Raw genomic sequence first — 20,318 nt, 5'->3', positions numbered from 1 at the left:
CTTTTAAGGTGGCATTTTTCTTGATAACCATAAATTCCATTTTTATTTAATTTTGGGCAGTTACATTCCTGTCACTTTTCTAAATTATACATTAAATTACAAAGACTTTTTTTATAATGACAATTGGAACCTTTCAAGAAAAAAACTACTATGAAATGAAATTGTAATCACTTAAGGACACGCAGTGAACAAAGATTTCCTATTATGTTGCATAGGTAAGATTTGGAAGAAAATTACATCTACTACTAGGAGACTAACCATGTTAGGCAGAAGTATATATGAAAGACTGGAATCTGTCACTGTAAGATCCAGTATAATGCTCTGAAGAGTTGTTGGAATTGCTTACCAGGGTACTGTCTCTGGAACCTTTTTAGGAGCTCACTTGTTCATATCTTTCTGTACCTTAGGGATACTTCAGCTTTACTAAAGACATCATCCAGCACCCATGAAAATCAATTAAAATTATCTCATTATTCATAATGGGTGTTAGAGAAGCATCTTTTACTCTCTATTACCTTTCAGAGCCTTCAAGCTGCTGTAAAAGACATGTATCTGCTAGCCTACTCATCCTCCAACCTTGTGGATCCATCTCTTTTTCTATAATTCACTGTCTGCTGTTTCTCTTCATTTCTTTTCCGTATAGCAGCATGTAATTGACACTGTTATTGAGCTTCACAGCTGTCCGTAGTATTGCAAATAGCAGCAGTGAAAGTGTCTGAAATCTTGTGGATTTCACAGTCTGCTGTGGGTGGGCAAATCAATGAGCAGGAGATCATCTGTAGATGCAGGAGGATAACACTGCATTGGTCTGTGCTTCCCCTTTCTTGAAGGTCCAGGCAAGGGGGTGTGAGGGCATGAAGCTGAGGGCAAGGATTACATGGCTATGCATTTGGTGCTTTGGCGATGGGAAGGAAGCCCAGAGCTTGACCTAGTAAGGTGGGATTAGGCACTCAATGTAGCAGATAACTCTTTCCCCTTTGTGCTGGCAGTCTCATGCCACTTTGTCCACATTAAATGAACAAAGCATCCCAAACCTTCTGTGATGCTTTTGAGGCACAATGTCCCTATGTTATAGACAGGGAAACTGAGGCACAGGTAGTCAGTAAATTGCCTGAAGTCACACAGGAAGTTATCAGTAGTGCTAGGCTCGGGTAAACTTAAACTGCAATAGTCCTACCTTCTCTCCTCCAGCTCAATGTATACCATACCTCCTACACTTCAAGGTTGAAATAAAAGACATAGTACAGCTCTTACCTTCAGATTTGCTTATGCCATGGATTCTTGGGTAGTGATCCATTCATCCAGCATATACAGCAAGAGGGCTTAACATCCAGTATCTGTTCTCAACTCTGATAATTTCAATTTTTTGGTACCTTTCACTTCTCTATTTTAATAATAGGAATGAAGAATCCCTTCAACCCCAACCCCCAACAGCAGCAACCCTCCAACCCATGGCTCCAACCCCCAGTGGTAGCAAATTGCCTGCCCACAGCCCCAAACCCCAGTGACAGGGACCCTACCCGCCCACCTGTGGCCCCAACCCCTGGTGGCAGCAACCCGCCTACCACATGCTTCCTCTGGATGGCTGGAGCAGCTGCTTGCCTACCCACCACATGGTTCCTCTGGTGCCAGGTGGCTGGAGCAGCCACCCGTCTGCCATGCAGTTCCTCGGAGCCCAGCCGCCGGACCAGCTGCCTATCTGCCACTTGTCTCCCACCACACCGCTGTGCAGCTCTGCTTAGGAGGTGGGTGGGGTAGAAATTTCTTCTGTAGGCCTGCAGATTAGAGGGAACTATTCTGCGGGACAAATATTTTAGGTTACCATAGACTTCTATTGTGTTGTTATTGACAGTTCACGCATAACTATAGTACAGAAAAATCTTTGGGTTCCAACCTCCATTGGCAAAGGGAATGAGGGAATTAGGAAGTGAGTATTCTAGAAGTCCTTCAAAACATTATCTTTCTTGTTCCAGTGCTCTACTGACACAATTTTTGCAAATGCTATAGCTCTGAGCAACAACATACTAAGAGACAGACTTAAGCATGTGCTTAAATGCTTTCTGGAATTGTGGCCTATGCCTTTAATCTTTGTTAAAACATTACTAAAGAAAATTTACTGGTATTAGTGCAAAAGGGAGCCCCTACTGCAGGCAAGTGTATAGTAACTTCCAGGGTTTTTACTCTGCTTACATTTGTTTGTTAAACCAGTGAGAAGAATGCTAGGAGGTCCCAGAGCTATACCTACCGTAAGCATGGAATTTGTTGTATGACATTTTTAGGTTTTCATTCTAACTTTTTGTTTTGCATTTTACAAAGGCACATAGCATTTTACCTGTACTTTAACTTTCCCTGCTTTAAAATTGCAGCTAACTTTGTCAATGGAGCAGTAAAATTAGAAGATGGAGGAGCATCGCCTAGAACAAGAAAATCAAAAGCATTATGAGATAAAATCTAAAGTTAGAAGACAACATATTGACAGAAGACTGTGATTTAAAAATATATTCTATCACTGCAGATTCATAGGCTATTACTATTATTTTGTCTTGTTATGATTTAAATTGACACTGTCAGGTTAAAATAATATATTTTAAACACATTTCTTTATTAATACATAAGTTATTATGAAAACTGATCATCTTTAATCAAATTTATTTACAATTAATGTTTGCCTCTTTTGGTTTCACTTAGCTTGGACAATGAAAACAGAAAAATCATTTGCACTTTCTGGCTCTTAGTAGCACAATTCTGCAGTGTATTAGTGACAGATATTTCAGGAGAATATTTCAATCTAAACAATCTGTTTATTTGGAATTAGAAGATTTACCTGGCATGACTCAGGTTCTTAAATTTTGTTTTTCTCTATTTAAATCATTGTTCCAGGGTGGGGCTGGGGATGAGAGGTTCGGTATGCAGGCTACCTCAGAGAGACAAAACAACCCGAGCCCTTTCTCACCACAGCAGCTTGGGGTTGCAGCTCCCAGCAGACACAGAAAGCGCAGTGGTGCATGTCTCCCAGCTGGGGGACAGACATAGACAAACTCTCTGAAATATATACTAGATAGCTGTTCCTTTCTCCACTCCTGCCAGTTCAATAGGGTTATAGCTTTCTTGCTTCCCCCCCTGTGGTCATTCTGCGGTATAACTCCCTCCTGCCAGACCCCTCCTTTCTATTTTATGAGAAACAATAGAATCCCAAGCACATCTCATTATCCTGGCACAACCAAACTATGGATGAAAAATCCTGTTGCATTAGTTAGACAGTTAAACATATTGTTTAACTGCTTAACAGATTAAATGGGGAGTAAGCAGGGGGGATGGAGGGCTGCTCCAGCCCTCCCCACCTGCTGCTGGGCAGGAGTGCCCCCTCGGGCTGGAGTAGCACCTGTCTGCGGTGGGCCCTGTGGAACCTGATAAGGGTGATGCTTACCAGTTAACCTTTCACATCCCTAAACCAAACCATGACCGTGTTTTATGTTATCATAAGAGGAACTTATTGTTTCTGCATACCAAATTTGGTGAGTCTAGCTCTTACTTTTTATAGGCGTTCTTAAACAAACCAACTCTCAGATGGACAGACATACACATATTTCTAAAATAAATAGTAATTTTTAAAAACAAATATTGGAAACATTTTCATTAAAATTATGCTTTATAAAACCAGTTTTACAAAACCTAAATTATGGGCCAAAAATATATGACCATATGTGTTTAACTTTAAACTTCTGCACAACTGACTTAAGAGATAGTATATCTGAAATACATACAAGCATGGCAAAAAAAGAGTAAATTACATCTATTTCCCTTTAAAGATTATATAAAACGTGATTATGTAACATGTTCATCAAGTTCTGACTTAATATACCTAACTTCCTCTTAGGCGATTTTGATATTTTACATATACACTCAGAGTATCGAATGCATTCAACTTGCAGAATTGCCAACGTACATAGGGAGTTTGAAATAGATCATAATGTCTTATCTGGAAATAAGTTGTCAATTATTAGTGTGAAATCTTGGTGCCATTGAAGTAAATGGCAAAACTGACACAGATATTACCCCCATGGCAAAATTTTGTGAGAATTATTCTGGTAATTTTTCTTTAAATTTTTGTTACCGACCTGGATGATAGTTACACATGGCTTTTTCATAAATACTATGAAGTTGAATTTAGTAAATGTAATTTCTGTAACTGTGGGGGTTTTTTAAAAGTAGCTAAGATTTTTAATTACCTGTGTTAAGGAGCCACTTGTTTTGGTTTCAGAATCAGGTTTAAGTTTTTGTATCTCCATGAAGCTATTAAGGTGCTCATTATTTAAATATTGATTTTTATATGATTTATATTTAAATCTGTAGACAATTTCAGAATGTTTCCTCATAAATAATAAGATCTGATGCTGGTATAATTAAGTGGTCTAATAAATACTGCATTAAAGGCCTCTTATCCTCAACCAATGCATCCATTTTGCATGACTACTTGCCATCCTGTTAGTCAATTGGATCCTATTTCTCCAGCATACAAAATTTTGTTCAGAAAACAGCTGACATGCATTAGAGCTGATGTTTTATTATATGCCTTGGGTGCATGAAACACCAGATATACGCATTAAATTGCTTTGTCGTGTGTTCTGAAGTGGTTAAGATTTAGGAAGGTTTAAAGTTCTTAAGCCCTGGTCTACACTAGGACCTTATTCTAAAATAACCCCTTCCCCTCAAGTTAGAATTTATAAGCAGTGTGTTCACACTACTAAGCCTGTTATTTTGAAATAACGGGCTGCGGAATTCGAACTCTGTACTTCTTTTCTTGAGGAATAATGCTAATTCCAAAATAGTAATTGCAAAATAATGTTAGTGTGGATGCTCCGGTGCTGCTAATTCAAACTTATTGGCCTCTGGGAGGCCTTCCGCAGCTCCCCAGTGTGCTTCCTGGGTCTCTAAGTCTGAGGTAATGTGTCCACATTAATGGAGCTTGTCTTGGACTAATGTCGATGCTTCCCTGTAGTGAGGACACACTAGTTTGAATTTGTTAAATCAGGAGTTCTTAAGTCAAATTTAGTAATTTTGAAATAGTGTCCTAGTGTAAACATGGCCTCAATGTTAATGCCACAAAATATAACATATACAACTTTATTGAAAGAATAATTATTTAATGTTTATCCATATGTAGGTTTTTTCTTTATTGCTATTTCTACCCTTCTCTCCCCCAATCCCCCCCGGACTGGCTGCCCAGCTTCTTTCCCTATCTTGTGTTCCTTGCAGTACTGTTTTTTTTGGGGGGCGGGGGGGGTTTAGTGAAGTGAAGCAGAATCTACACAGACTGCTGAGGGGGCCACTTTAAAAATTCAGCTGCATCTACCCAATTCTTCCCCCTAGAAACTGGTTATAGACTCATTTCATATAGAGCATGAGTTCACATCCAACAGAAAGAGTTTATGGCCACTGTTCCCCTAGTCTACAATTGATTATTATTTGTCACTTAAACACACTATGTTGAAAGCACTTTAGAAGAATAAATTGTCATTACCCTCTGTAAGGTACATAAGTAGCAGTGTTCTCAGTGTATAAATTAAGAAAGTGACAGGTTAAGTGACTTGTCCTAGTACACAGTAGGGCTCATTGCCTCTCTGCTGAGAGTAGAAATCAGGATTCTGAATTCCTAGCGCAGTGAATGAATCATGCCTAACTCCTGACCAAACTTCTGTGAAAAGTGAGCGAGAATTCCATATCATATTACCAAGCCCTTGAATCATGCAATTTTTTAATCTTAGGTGTTGCCATATTGATCTAAGCACTTGTTTGACTATGATAAGGCTACTGATATTTTTGTAAGTTACCTACATAGTAATGACTGGTATTTAAGTCTTATGAACCTATTTTCTAATTTGCCCTAACTGTTCCCATGTGCAAATGCATTGTAGGGGTATCATGTGTAATTTATCATAAACCTGTACATTTCTACTGAGAATGTTTACCATGGAACTAAAATATATATTTTTTTAACAATTTTAATAAACGTATTTGTATAATCATGAATGCCTCATTTAATAAAAGTATCTTCTGAGCAGTTTTGGCGTGACCTGCTTAGCCTTTACCATACTGCTCACAAGACAACACTTTCTTTGATAAGTACCCACAACTGTAAGTATGCCATACATTTAGGTTTTGGGCCACTTTCCAGCTGAGACCGCCAAAGACTAGTTATTATATAGGTAAAATCTTTCATCCTGAGAAGGGGATTACACTAAGGACACTGAATATAGAATAAGTTATATTGCTTTCACATTATTGATACATTTTATTGAATAAAAACATTTTTCCTTCCCCCCCCCCCCCCATTCATTTCAAAAGCATTCAGACCAAGATTTTTTTTAAAAGCCTAAAATTAGGTCACATCTATAGCTATGCACCTAAAAAGTACACTTTTAAAAGCATGGAACATCTAGCTGTTACCATAATTTAGTAACCAGATTCCCATTATGGGCACCACAGAACACTCAACAGTCTTCAAAATCTAGACACTTATTTAGGAGGCTAAGTCATAATTTTAGGATGCTGTTCTTTAAATCTTTTCCCCTTCAGTATTACGGAAAAGTACATTTCTAGCACAATGCTTATGAATTCACTGAACAAAATGTATTTGGATGCTATTCTTGTTGCATGTCATATATAATGGACACTCTAAGGCATCTGTTTCTGAAGTCAAATAATTTAAGTGAAACATTTAAAGTGTCCTTGGTGCATAAATATTGTATGTATAGAGACTGTGTTCATGCACACATACCAGATCTGTAAAATAAGGATAGGAATCAGAGTCTTGTAGCCTGAGAGGAAAACCTCACAATTTTTTTTTAAAGGTAAAAATATTTGGTTTAAATCTTTTTTCATTCCATGCCATTTTTGGTTGTTCACCCTGGAATATCAAAATGCATAGCATGGACTAGGCCTGTGCCTTAATATTAGGACTTTTTAGTAAACTTTAAACAACTTGAAGAAAAACCCCCCCACAAACCTTTGCTTAAGGCAGTATGTATTGGTAACTTTGCAATGTAATTCCGTATATATTTCAGTGACTGTTGCACTGTTTGAAAAGTCAAATAATAGAAGATGGAAGGTTGGGGGTGGGAAGTATGTGGCTTATTCCTTCCCAAAGCAAGTATGAGTTGCATTAGGGAGCAAACTTAGAGCTGGCTGTTCTGAGGTAAGGACTTTTGTGTGATGTCGGGAAGTGGCAATGATTCATGTTATTGTTCAGTTCCTTGTAGGCTAATATGTAGAATGACTATTTATTTTTTTAGTTTTTGTTGCTGTTTGTTTTTTGGAGTGGTGGTTTGTTGCTTTTTCTACCTGATTTGAGGGTGGTTGACTATAACATGTGAGGGAAAGATAATGGGTTAGGCGAGTGAAAGCGATCTATGATACTAATAAATAACTGTACTAATATTCCCATTTGATTGTGAGTAGAAAACTCCCAGCCCACCTAATATTAATTTTTATTTGATTTGAAAGAGTAAATTTTAAGACTTCAAAAGTAAGAACCCCAGTCCTTAATTAATTTTACACTGCCAAATAAAATTTGACACACATTGCTTTGTTCATTGGTTGAAAGAAACTTTGTGACACTGTCAGGACTCATGTACTTGTATTAAGCACAATATTTAGAAGGAAGTTAGCAAATAAAAATTCCCAAGTGCTTGACAACTGATTTTTTTTTTAAAGTTTTGAACATTTGGAAATGTTCTTCAACAACCTCTTCTACCACCTTTGAAATATCAACCATTTTCTAACAAAATATTAATCTAATCCATACAGCTGAAACTATAACAAGACTGTAATTCATCAAAGGACATGCTTAACTCCCACTGACTTAAATGAGACTTGAGTACATGCCAACATGCTCTGCTATACTGGGGCCTAATTCAGGTATATGGTATTCAGGATTATGGTTGGGAGTGCATATACCGCTTCATCTTTAAAGAGTATCAAGGTGTCAAGGTTTAGAATTCTCAGAATGTCTAAATGTCTTAAGCCATGTCTACGCTTACCTGCGGATCGACACTCCAGAGGTCGATCTTCTGGTATTTGATTTAGTGTGTCTAGTAAAAACTCACTAAATTGAACACTGAGGGTGGCACTCATATTCTTCGTGAGGAGTAAGGGAAGTCAACAGGAGCTTTTCTCTTGTTGCCCTCCCACTAAGAGGATTGTGCCAAAGTTTGAATTAAGCTATGTTGACTCCAGCTACACAATTAACGTAGCTGGAGTTGCATATCTTAATTCAAATTTATCCCCTAGTGTAGAACTGGCTCAAGGAATACTTATAACTTGTGCCCAGTGACTCAAAGGTCTTTGGGACAAATCTACACCGGTGGAAAAAATCGAAGTAAAATATGCAATTCCAGCTACAATTGCGTAGCTAGAGTCAACATATATCTATTTTCTGGGGTGGACCCATATCAGGAGGTCCACGGAAGAAATGCTCCTGTCGACTTGCCTTGCTCTTTGCGACTGTGAGGAGTACTGCAGTTGATGGAGGCACTGTCAACATTTGATTTCGTAGGTCTTTACTAGACCCGCTAAATCGAACACTGGAAAATTGACTGCTGCAGTGTCTATCTCTGTGGCTGTGAAGACAAGTCCTTAGACCCCAAATTCACTTTAGAATCAAGGCCCATTGATTTTAGTGGGCGTTAAATCTCTAAATGGCTTTAAAAATCTGGGTCTTGGGCATTTCTGAAAATATTACCCAAAGTGTTCAAGATCCTCTTCTAACAAGTATTTTATAATCTATAGAGATATACCATCTTATAGAACTGGAAAGGACCTTGAGTCCAGTCCCCTGCCCTCATAGCAGGACCAAGTACCATCCCTAACAGATTTGCCCCAGATCTCTAAATGGCCCCCTCAAGGATTGAGCTCACAACCATGGGTTTAGCAGGCCAATGCTCAATCCACTTAGCTATCCCTCCCCACAGTATCATAGATAATGAATGTCCTTATTTTTACCAGTTTCCTATATCTTCATTAAACTAGCTTGATATTTTTCATTTTTATAGTATCATGAACTTCAAATACATTAAGGGTCAAGTTCTGCCTTTATGCTTGCTTGAAACCCCATTGACTTAGCCGAGGTTGCATGAGATGTTAGCACAAAATCTGAGGCAAAACTTTCTAGTCCTGTGACAACTCCATGAGTAGTCCTACTCATTTGTGTAAGCATTTTACTAAATCATCATAAATAATATTTTAGAACCATTTCACTCAGTTTTCTGTTGTGTCCTGTCTAGTTACAGATTTCATTTGTACTTCAGGAGTTCTTCAAAGGTAAGGTTTATTTGGGGGAGGGGAGCATGTACATTAAAGTCACCTGGTAACAGCTCTTATCCATTTCAAATAGAAAAATCTAAGTGTGCAAAGAACCTATTGTGAAACCAAACTTGGATCCTCTTATTTTAACCTTCAGAACATGAAAGGGTTATGCTTCATCTGCAATATGTTGCTTTAAGGTTACAATGACATTAGTAGTAAATATAACATAATTTAAGTGACAAATGTGTATTTTAAGTTTTAAAATTTTATTTAAAACCACTTTACAGATTTACTGATGCTGTTCCTGCAGCAGTACTTCAACCAGGGCCTGATCAAACTATTAAATTCAATACTCCCAATGGGAGTTGGACCAGGCCTTAATGGTCCTTTTTTTTTTTAAGTTGCTTCACTCTAGCTCCAAGATTTGAGAAAAATTTCTAGATGCCCAATATTGTCAAATAATGAAGCCCTGGTATTGCATATGTTATAAATCATTTAATTGGGTTTCCTATTAAATTTGGCAGAGGTGGCAATTAATTGTGACTTTTATAAATGTATCATCTACACTTGCTTATCTCCCAACATTATCTATCTGAATGTCTGCTATATCTCCTTAAGTTGGAGGTATATTGCTTCTTGGAATACACTGATGCCTTCTTTATTCTGTCTGAATGTTGGATGCTTCCCCATCCTCCAAAATGTAAAATATGCTAGTGCTGAGAATTGTTGGCTAAAAGGACCTCAATACTGTAAATCATAGTTATAAAATTAACCCTCTCTTTGTTATTAGTTTTAAGCCTCAGAAGTTGAAACTAAACCTATGGGTTTAACAATGATGAACAAGAGAGTAATGTTTACAAACTGTAATAGTGTCTTAACATTTTTTACAATTACAGTTATCCAGTAAAATGTATATGTAGAATTGACTCTACATTTAAACCAGCAATGTAATACATATTATACTGCTCATGAACTATGATGAACGTGGAATCATCTGATTGCAACAAATATGAAAGCTTGTTTTTAAATTGACATTAAACTGTACCTTCCGTTTAAGTGATTTGTCTTTTCTCTTTCAATTAATCCATTTGAGTGCTGAAATGCATTGTTTTTTCTCATGCATTAAGAAAAATAAATCTGTTTAAACACTTTATCCACAGTCTATAGGCTAAGATTGTGCTATAATGAACAAAATTCTTGTTGAAAATACCATCAGTTATTTTACTTTTGAGCCTGATAAAGTATATGTAATTTGGTTGTTTTGTTTGTTGTTTTTGTTTGATTTCAGTTGGTAAAACATAGCACAAAAGCTATGTTTTCTTATGTACGTAAACTTGTGATCATTCGTTTGGTAAAATGTCTAAAAGGAGACCTTGATCCATAGAAAGTTTTGCTGGTGTTCTGTAACTGTTTCTGATATGTATTGATGATTTTTTTTAATTCTGTAATTATAATTATTTTGTGCTGACATTAAATCACTTTTTATTACTACACTAAATCAATTGACTTTTATAATTTGGTCAATTACAGTGTCAAGCCATCTGAAAAGCATTAATAGTGTCTATGGAGAAAGTAGTATAAAAAGTGTGCACATAATTTTGCAAAGTGTTTGCTGCCATAAGGCACCTCTTTCTACTGTCTCCATGGTGCATATAATGATCCTTCCAGACTGGGCCAGACAGCAATTGTGAGGACTTTTCATTATATTTTTCCCTCCCCCATACTTCACCCCCCTCCGCTAGAAGTGCAGCTACACAAATGCATTGCTGCTAAGCCCTTATGTATACACACAACAACGTAAAGTAGGTGTTGCAATTTTTAGTTGTGCTGCAGCATGTCTACATTTAGACTTTGTTTACATTTAAAAGGTGTATCTGCATAGTTTATTAGTAGACCCCAGCACAGATAGCAAAATATGTATTGCATCCACAAAAATTAGTATCCCCATCTGCAGATACCAGCCTATATCTGCAAATTTGCAGGGCTATAGATATAAAATTTGTATCTGCATCGGAATTTGCAAAAATGAGCCACGGATATCCACATCCTCAAATGCAGATACCCGCAGATACAAAGTGCAGAGCTGAAGATTTGCGAGGTTTTCTAGGCATCAGTAAGACATGTAGGGAAAAACCACACCTCCTGTCTTTATATACCTGTATCAAGAAACATTTCCATTGTAAATGCAGGAATGTTAATGTAAAGAGTGCTACATCTGCATAGATAATGTTTGGGGATATGGTGTTCCTAAATCTAGAGAGAAACTTCCATCAGGATAGGCTGCATCTAAATCAGTGGTGGGCAACCTGCAGCCCAAAGGCCATGTGGTCCATTGGAGTTTTTCGTGTGGCCCACCAGACATTCTGTTTACTGTTGCTCACACACTGGGTTGCTCGATACCACTGGTTTCTGTCTGTGTTGGTTTTTGCCTACCAGTGTTACTACAGTGACATGTACACAAAGCAAGGGGATGCGAAGTGAGATGTGTGCTGATTGCACACAACATTGATATGAAAGTCATAGCTCCCTCTACATCCAGTCAAAGCACTGCTACCTTTCAGTCGGCACACCCTGAAAATTGTAGGTACACAAGCACAGTTAGCAAACTATCTTATCTCAGGAGAGCATCGTGATTAGAACGGGGTTGCGATCTGATGAGCTGAAAGAGGGTCACTCCTGTGGCCCACTCACTAGCCTAGGTTGCTCATTGTTGATCTAAACTATGGTTGCTTGACAACTGTAGGCTTTCTAAGAATTCTAACTCAAATATAATGGTACCATTTTTCCATTCATTCTATGCAAGTAATATAATACTGTACTGTATACTACATACACAGTGCTTTGCAAACATGAACATAGTGTAGTACATAGATGGTTAGACTTTTCCACAAAAAGGACTTACCCATTGACTTTCAATTGTAATCGTGCTCTTTTGAAAATCCCATCCTCAAAGTAGTGTAGTATATTTATAAATGTGGTTCCTTTTGGCTCATGCAGCACCAACTACAGAATTTGCAGACAGAACATAGTCAAATGTTATCAACAATTCATGAGCCAAAATATAATCTACTTCACACCAAATAAATTGTCACTTTTTTCATAGTGTTTTTCACAACAAAACTGCACTTTGAAGAAATGACTAATTTAGAAAGTTATGTTTGATCCCAGATCAATTAAATCTCATATTTTAAAAATAAGAGGGAAGGGCAGATGCAGATTTATAATGACCCGTGGAGTTGAAAATTTTTTTTAGATTCCTATTTGATGTGTCTTTGAGCTGAATCAAAGACTTTCCTAGGAGAGCCCTTTCTCAATCACTGGAAAATTAAATCTAATATATAAAGGAGAATGTGTGTATGTTTGTGCTCTAATAACTTGGACACTATAAGACCTACCACAACCAAAATTTCCATGGGATAACCTTTCCTCCAGGAGAAGGTTTTAAGGTACAAGTGGGAGGGAAAAGATGAGAGACCAACGCCGCTGCACGGAGCTTGGCAGTATGGGGAGAAGCGGCTTCCCCGCCATTGCTGGAAGAATATGGAGGCCCCTCTTCAATACTGCAATTGGCTCGGGGCCTGGCGGCCAACCAATGGGTGGGTGGGTTGCTGCTGGGACTCGCTCTGGCAGAGGGGGCAGGGCTGGTGTTACCGCTCAGCTGCCACTTTGAAAAAATGTCTAGAAGGAGGTGCACTGGGGACCCGGAAGTGCGGGGAGGGGGGGGAAGGAATGAATGGGGGCAAATGGGGGATACGGCTGGATTGGGGAACTGGATTGTTGGGGGTGTGGGCTGGTCCGGGGAGGCTGGACCATTGGGAGCGAGTGGGGGGAGGGCAGGATGGGGGGGGGGCTGGACCGTTGGGAGGCACATGGGGGTAGGGCAGGATTGAGGGGCTGGATCAGTGGGGGGCTGGCTGATCTGGGGGGGCTGGACGGTTGGGAGTGGGGGAGGGCAGGATTGGGGTGGGCGTGGGGCTGGACCATTGTGGGTGAGTGGAGGGAAGGCAGGATTGTAGGGGGATGAAGGAAGTGGGGCTGGACAATCCTGCAGGGAGTGAGTGACAAATGAAGCCCATGGCGGGGGGGGAGGTCTCCTTTGAGAGGCACTGGCCCAAGGGGCAGCATTGGATGATGCTGGGTGGGTGAGAAATTAATCCAAAGTGGGGGGGTGGGAGGTATCTCAAATATGGGCACAGGTTCTAGGTTTGATACTGGATGATCCTGGAGAGGCAGCTGGTCAAGGGGGTGGTGCTGGAGGAAGGACTATAGAGGTGCCAGCAGACTCAAGTAGTTGACTCATAGTTTCCTCAAAAAAGATGGGAGAAGAGTTTGAGGTGCCACCTTGAAATCACTCAGATTCAGTAGGGCCAGCCCCATTGATTGAGGCATCCCTATACTCAGCTCTTGGATGAGAATTTGCAGACCCAGCATGCCTATCCCCTACTTCCCTACCAAAAAACATTAGCTTTTACAAGGATAATTAGCAAAAATACCATCTGATAGGAAGCAAAACATTGCACTATTGAAGAGGGGCCTCCATATGCTTCCAGCAATGGTGGGGAAACAAGCCAGGGTGATTTGGGGGCTCTCCCTTCCACTGTGCTTTTAATGGCTCCAAGACTCATGACATGGGAAGAAAACAGAGACACAGTTTCTATTGTGACTTCTGTATCTAAGTTTGCCAAGTCAAATAGCTCTGATTCTCAACATTGCAATGCCTCTTTTCTGAGTCAGAGATTTTGCTTTATGCAGCAGTAGGAAAGCATGGGAGTCTGCCATAATGACCAGATGTCAGGCACTGGCAACTGTGGTGTGGCTGGAGGCTGTCAGGACCAACTTCTGTTTTTCTAAATTTTGTTCCTCCAGTTTCCTGGGCAACACGGGGTAAGTCCAGCTAGTACTAAAATATCTAAAGTTAAGTATACAGTAGTAGTACTTATAACTACAGCTGCTCAGTAACATTTGGCACAATTTTGAACAAAATGTCACACCTCTAGAAGCATACAGTATTATCCCTTGTAAAGTCTGTGTATCTGGATAGTCCTTGGCTGACATACCTAAGCCAGACTTGATTCTGTGAAGGATAACTTCATCTCAATAAGCACTACTCTAATAGGCAAGCATTTATGTCTTTTGGAAGGGCCTCAACAGTGATCAGGCTACTGCATCCTATAAATCATAATTACTTATTTATGGATTCTGATATAAAGGAATCAACTTCTAGCTAAACACTGGATACTTATTTGGTTTACCAGTGTACATACTTTTACTGAGTCATGTGCTCTAGTAAAACATACTACTTGTTCCTTTGTCATACACAGAGACTTTAATAGATTCTCAAAGTAAGGATGTATTTTTTTCTTAATGGAGAGATGGTGGAGTTGAGACTGTCACTGTCTCTTTTGCAAATTTGAGAACGTGGTGTGTTGGAGATGGCCAAATCATTATTCGTACATTTTATTATTAGGTTTTTAAAAATCCAATTCAAACACACGTTCTAATATGTAGATTTGACACTTTCTAGAAGGTTTAGATTACATTTACCCATAAGTTTAGTACAGGTTGAACCTTACTGGTCGCGGATGAAGATTTTTCTGGAGCAGGGGAGGTCATTTCAAGCCCCCTGCCATCCCACTGGGCTTCCTGGCTTCTCCTGCAGCACAGCTGAGCCACATGCCAGCTCCCCTCCCTCACAGCCCACCTAATCTACGCGCCAGCTCCTGCAGCCTAGCTGAGCCAAAAGCTGGCTCCCTGCCACTGCCCTGCACCGCAGATGAGCTGTACACTGGCTCTTGCTCCTCCCCACAGCAGCCCAACTGAGTCCCACACTGGCTTTCAGCCCCCGCTCACAGCCCAACTGAGCAATGTGCTAGCTCCCTAGCCCCCACCACCCTGCAGCATGCCAGTGGGTAGGGTGCAGAAGCATGTGGGAGTAGGGTGTCTAGCCAGGTGGAGGGAGCAGGAGTAAGGGAGTGTGCAGTGTGTGGCCACGAGAAAGGTTGCAGGAACAAGGGAGGGAGTGCTGGGTCTTGGGAGGGAAGTGAGGGGTTTGGAGTGGGGGGAACCTTACCTGGCTTCATGCCTCCTTGTAGCAATGGCTGCAGCCTCGCTGTCCCAGCCACCCCGGAGGGAGGCCCTGCTGCTGGGGTTCATGTGGTCTGGGCCTGGCCCCAAAGGCCCTACTTCCACTGTTGACACAGTCTGGGGCTGCCCCATAGGCCCCACTGCTGCAGTCCATGTGGTCCAGGGCTGGCCCCAGAGGCGCTGCTGCTGCCACGTGATTCCGAATTGGCCCCAGACTGCGAAGCTGTGTCAGCAGCACCTCCACAGCTAGCCCCAGACCACGTGGCTGCAGCAGTGGCACATGCAGGGTTGGTCCTGGACTGGTCTAGGTGCCAGTGAGGAGCCTAAGCCCCAGAGCTGCCTCTAACCTGCTGTAGGGAGAAGGGGGCACTCTCCAGTGGCAGTGTGGGGGAGAAAGAGTGGGGCTGAAAATCGGCTTGAATGTCATTAGTGGCACACATGCCGTAGGTTACTGATCCATTATAATAGATAGGTAAGGCATGATTTCCCTTTACAAAAGCTATATTGACTCTTTCCAAACATACTGTGTAATCTATCTATTTGATAATTCTGCTTCTTACTGTAGTTTCAATCAATTGGCATGGTCTGAATGTCTGGTTTACTGCCTGCAATTGACAGGTTCACCTCTGCTGCCTTTAAAAAATTCTCAAATTAGCTACACTCATTTTCTGCTAGAGATTGATATAAACAGGTTACATATCAGTTAATAGTTTAGCAATTTTATGTAAGTTCCTTCAAAATTCTTGTGTGAATATCATTTGAACCTGATGACTCAATGTGTATGTTTGTTCCTAAAACCACTTCTATTGACACCTCAATCCACTACAGTTCTTCTACTATCTGTACTGTACTTAAGGCCTTACCAAATTAATTGCCATGAAAAATGTGTGTCAGACCTTGTAATTTGGTCTCCTGCAATGAAGACCAAAAGTCTTTTGCATGCTTTTACTCTCTACAGGCAGTCCCCGGGTTACATGGATCCGACTTACATCGGATCCCTACTTACAAACGGGGTGAGGCAACCCCGCACTAGCTGCTTCCCCCCAGCAGACCAGAGAGACGTGAAGCTAGCGCCCCCCCCCCCCCCCCCCTTCCAGCAGACCAGGGAGACGCGGAGCGGCTTTTCTCAGCAGACACCTCAGCTTGAGAATAAAGGACTGAGGGAAGTGAGGTGTGGGAGAATAAAACTGAGCTCTGGAGAAATGTTTGGCTAGAGTTTCCCCTACAATATGTACCAGTTTCGACTTACATACAAATTCAACTTAAGAACAAACCTACAGTCCCTATCTTGTACGTAACCCGGGGACTGCCTGTACTATAAAGATGTCACCAGGGCAATCACTGTTTCTCTAATTGGGAATTCATGGCCTAAAAGGGAGTCGCAGAGGAATGGATAGTTTAGGGAGATGCAGAATTGCCACCACCTTCTTTTGCACTGCCTTCGTAACTGGGCACACAGAGTGCAGCAACTGTGAGCCAGGCACTCAGACCTGAAAGCATCACCCCACTAGCTGCGGTGCAGAAGTAAGGGTAATAATCTTCTTCTACGACGTCCTTATTCCTGAACTGCCGCTGGTGGCGGTTCTGCCTTTTCAGAGCTGAACTCCTGGCTAGCAGCCACCATGTTGTAGTTGCCGACATCTGAAGGCAGCAGCATTGCCAACAGCAGTGCAGAAGTAAGGGTATCAGTACCACAACCCCTATACAATAACTTTGTGACCTCCCCACAACTCCTTTATGAGGCAAGACCTCTACAATTACACCACCATGCCATTTCAGATTTAAATAGCTGAAATAATGACACTTGTGATTTTTAAAATCTAGGACTATAAATTTGCTAGGGCCCTAATTATATTATCAATGGCCTCCATCAGTGTCCTGGTTGTGCTACATGTTGTGGAAGCTGGGCCATGATTTAACAAGTTAAGTAGAAAAGACACGCAAAGAAAATATCAAAATGTACACATTGTTCTGCTGGCTTACATTATTTTGCTTTCCTCCAAAACTATCCTTACCTATTCTTCTCTCTCCACTACTCCCAATCCATGTGAATTAAGTACCATGCTCCACTGTTCCCTTTTTTCAGGTCTTCTTACTCTGACTCCTGTAACCCTCATTATACAAAGAGAAAGGGAAGTCGGAGGAAGAGTGTTCTATTTTGAAATAAGTGCTGGGAAGATGCTCCCAATTTTGAAATAAGCTACACAATTGAGGTAGCTCAATTTGTGTAGCTTATTTTGAGTTAAGCCCTGATGTGTAGATGCACGCTTAGGCTACGTCTACACTGGCCAGTCTTGCACAAGAATATATGCAAATGAAGCACGGTGAAGAATATCGCCATGCCTCATTAGCATACTTAATGAGCTGCCATTTTCGCACAAGGGGCTTTTGCGCAAGGAACACTGAAAAAAAGAGGCAGAATGGCTCTTGTGCAAGAGGGGGTTTTTGTGCAAGGAGCAGTGTAGATTGCTCCTTCTTGCGCAAAAGCCCCTTGCGTAAAATGATGGCTCATTTAGTATGCCAATGAGGCATGGCAATATTCGTCACCGCGCCTCATTTACATATGGTCTTGCGCAAGACTGGCCAGTGTAGACGTAGCCTTAGAGAACATAGATATAGATTTATCTATGATATTTGCCAATGAAAGCTCACATTCGTTTAATTTTTAATTTAATTATTCTGTAAGGGGATGTCTGCACTACGAAATTATTTTGAAATAACTCCCAAAATATGTATTTCAGAATAAGCTTATTCCCCAAGAAAAGCTGGAGTTATTTAAAAATAACCAGCCCCTTATTTCAAAATAACTGGCTTGGTAGTGTGGATACTCTGCTTATTTCAAAATAAATCCCTAGTGTAGATCCAGGCCAAGTGCTACAGGACTACTATTTTTTTTTATTAAAGTTACAGACTAACATGGCTACCCTTCTGAGACATCATATACTAATAAGCTTTAACTTGAAGAACTACCCTGCACAATGTAGAAGGCCTATCTTCAAGTCCATGATACATATGCCTAGTTAATTTAAATTAATAGATAAATGTAAGTTTGGAAATAGAAAGATGTAGCACTTAACTTACATTATTTGGGGAAAATAGCATACATTGTTCCTCTGTTAATAAATTTGTGATTTCTGAACAACATTCAATGAAAAAGTTGGAGTTTCCTTTCACCTATATGTAAGGACAGTCCTTAATTAGATAATTTATCCCTACTTGTTAACTTTTCCAGTAGTCTCTGACATTCTTTCACAAATAATGGTGCACAAATGCCCTGCTGTAATCTCACTCAAGATACTGTACCGCTAAGGGACAAACAACAGGGTACATCACCTGCACCTGCCATGAGATCAATTTGTCCATGTCACTATTTGCATAAACTTAAAAAACAACCAATAGTCTGGTAGCACTTTACCAACAAAACATAGATGGTATCATGAGCTGTGTCCATGAAAGCTCATATCATCTACATTTTGTTAGATTTGAAAGTGCTACCAGACTATTGGTTGATTTTTAAGTTTATCCTATACAGACTAACTAGGCTACCTCCTGAAACTATTTGCATAGTGTGTGAGAGGCGGAAACTCCCCCCCCAACACAAGCATTTACTTGAATCATAAGTAACCAAGAAATGGCATATCTGATTCCTCAACAAAAGCATTTTGGCTTTGTCTAGTGCTGGGAAGATGCTTTTGCGAAAAACTTGCCAGCTGTCTACACTGGCTGCTTAAATTTCCGCAAAAGCACTGACGATCTCATGTAAGATTGTCAGTGCTTTTGCGGAAATACTATGCTGCTCCTGTTCAGGCAAAAGTCTTTTTCCAAAAAACTTTTGCGCAAAAGGGCCAGTGTAGACAGCAGAGATTTGTTTTCCGCAAAAAAAGCCCCGATCGCGAAAGTGGCAATCGGGGCTTTTTTACGGAAAAGCGCGTCTAGATTGGCCACGGACGCTTTTCCGCAAAAAGTGCTTTTCAGAAAAGCGTCCTGCCAATCTAGACGCGCTTTTCCAAAAATGCTTTTAATGGAAAACTTTTCTGTTAAAAGCATTTCTGGAAAATCATGCCAGTGTAGACGTAGCCTTTATGTGGAACTCAAGTCACATTTCCACTCTAGAAGAGCAACATGGTGGCTGCTGCTTTACTCTGCTATGGATCTGCCAACAGTCTTTGCTGTTACCCTCCGTGCAGCAAGGGGCAGCCCTTGGTGACCCACTACACTTCTGACCTGCTCCAAATGATGTAGCCAACAGCACTGCGATAATTCCGGGAACGAGGCCAAAGCCTTCTTCCCGCAGCGCTGGGAGGGACTCGGCGTTTTTCAATAGGAAGGCTTGGATGAGTGTTTGAAACGACCCTTTGAGCTCTGCATGAATGGCGGGTGAGCCCCCTCCCTCTCCACCTCAGTTCCTGGCCCCGCGGGGGGCACTGGCTTCCTTCACCGCCAATCCCCTATGCACCTACTCACTGGGCTCCTGACCAATGGCGCGGGCAGGGCAGGGCCGGCGCCGTAACGGGCAGTGGAGGCCTTTGGGCCCTCCCCCCACCTGAGCCTAGTCCTAGTAACACAAGTACCGACGTGACCCTCAAGAGACCGACCGAAAGTGGCCGCTTGCCCAAGGCGGCCTGTGCTGCGCAGCCCCTCCCCCACGTCGGGCGGGGGGAGGCAGGCAGAGCGCCCCCCGCTCCGCTGCTCCGCCTGGGAGCCAGCACGCAGCCTCAGCTGGAGTTAAGGGGGGTTATATGGTCCCGCTGAAGCGAAATGGGAACCCGGCTCGCGCAAGGCTCCTCCACTCGCGGCCTTCTCAGGAACTCGGAAGGTGGACGCCGGAAATAGAAAAAAAAAAATCTCCCCTTCGGAGCCACGGGGTTGGCGGGCGGCCGCGGAGATCCCTGGGAGAAGAAGTTTCCAAGGGGGTGTGGCTCGGCGGAGGA

General features: G+C 41.3%; 1 protein-coding gene and 1 long non-coding RNA gene across 2 annotated transcripts in view; one reads left to right on the top strand and one right to left on the bottom strand.

The window, feature by feature from the left end:
* LOC102462943 (translocating chain-associated membrane protein 1-like 1) overlaps nucleotides 1-5,304 on the top strand; it is a 52,336-nt gene extending 47,032 nt beyond the window's left edge. The window contains exon 11 of the mRNA XM_006132197.3: nucleotides 2,367-5,304. Within this exon, the coding sequence (XP_006132259.1) occupies nucleotides 2,367-2,443 (77 nt within the window). The 3' untranslated portion in view covers nucleotides 2,444-5,304. The remainder of the gene's footprint in view (nucleotides 1-2,366) is intronic.
* On the bottom strand, nucleotides 596-20,247 carry LOC102462775 (uncharacterized). The gene is made up of 4 exons (XR_012896586.1): nucleotides 19,612-20,247; nucleotides 12,206-12,306; nucleotides 2,333-2,414; nucleotides 596-1,797 (listed from the first exon to the last, which is right to left on the bottom strand). It is a non-coding gene; the product is annotated as an uncharacterized LOC102462775 (long non-coding RNA).
* Nucleotides 20,248-20,318: the final 71 nt, after the last annotated feature.

This window comes from Pelodiscus sinensis, chromosome 18 (assembly GCF_049634645.1).
Source record: "Pelodiscus sinensis isolate JC-2024 chromosome 18, ASM4963464v1, whole genome shotgun sequence".
In the NCBI taxonomy this organism is placed as follows: domain Eukaryota; kingdom Metazoa; phylum Chordata; order Testudines; family Trionychidae; genus Pelodiscus; species Pelodiscus sinensis.
The sequence above is the reverse complement of the archived record's forward strand: the minus strand, read 5'-3'. Positions and strand labels throughout refer to the sequence as shown.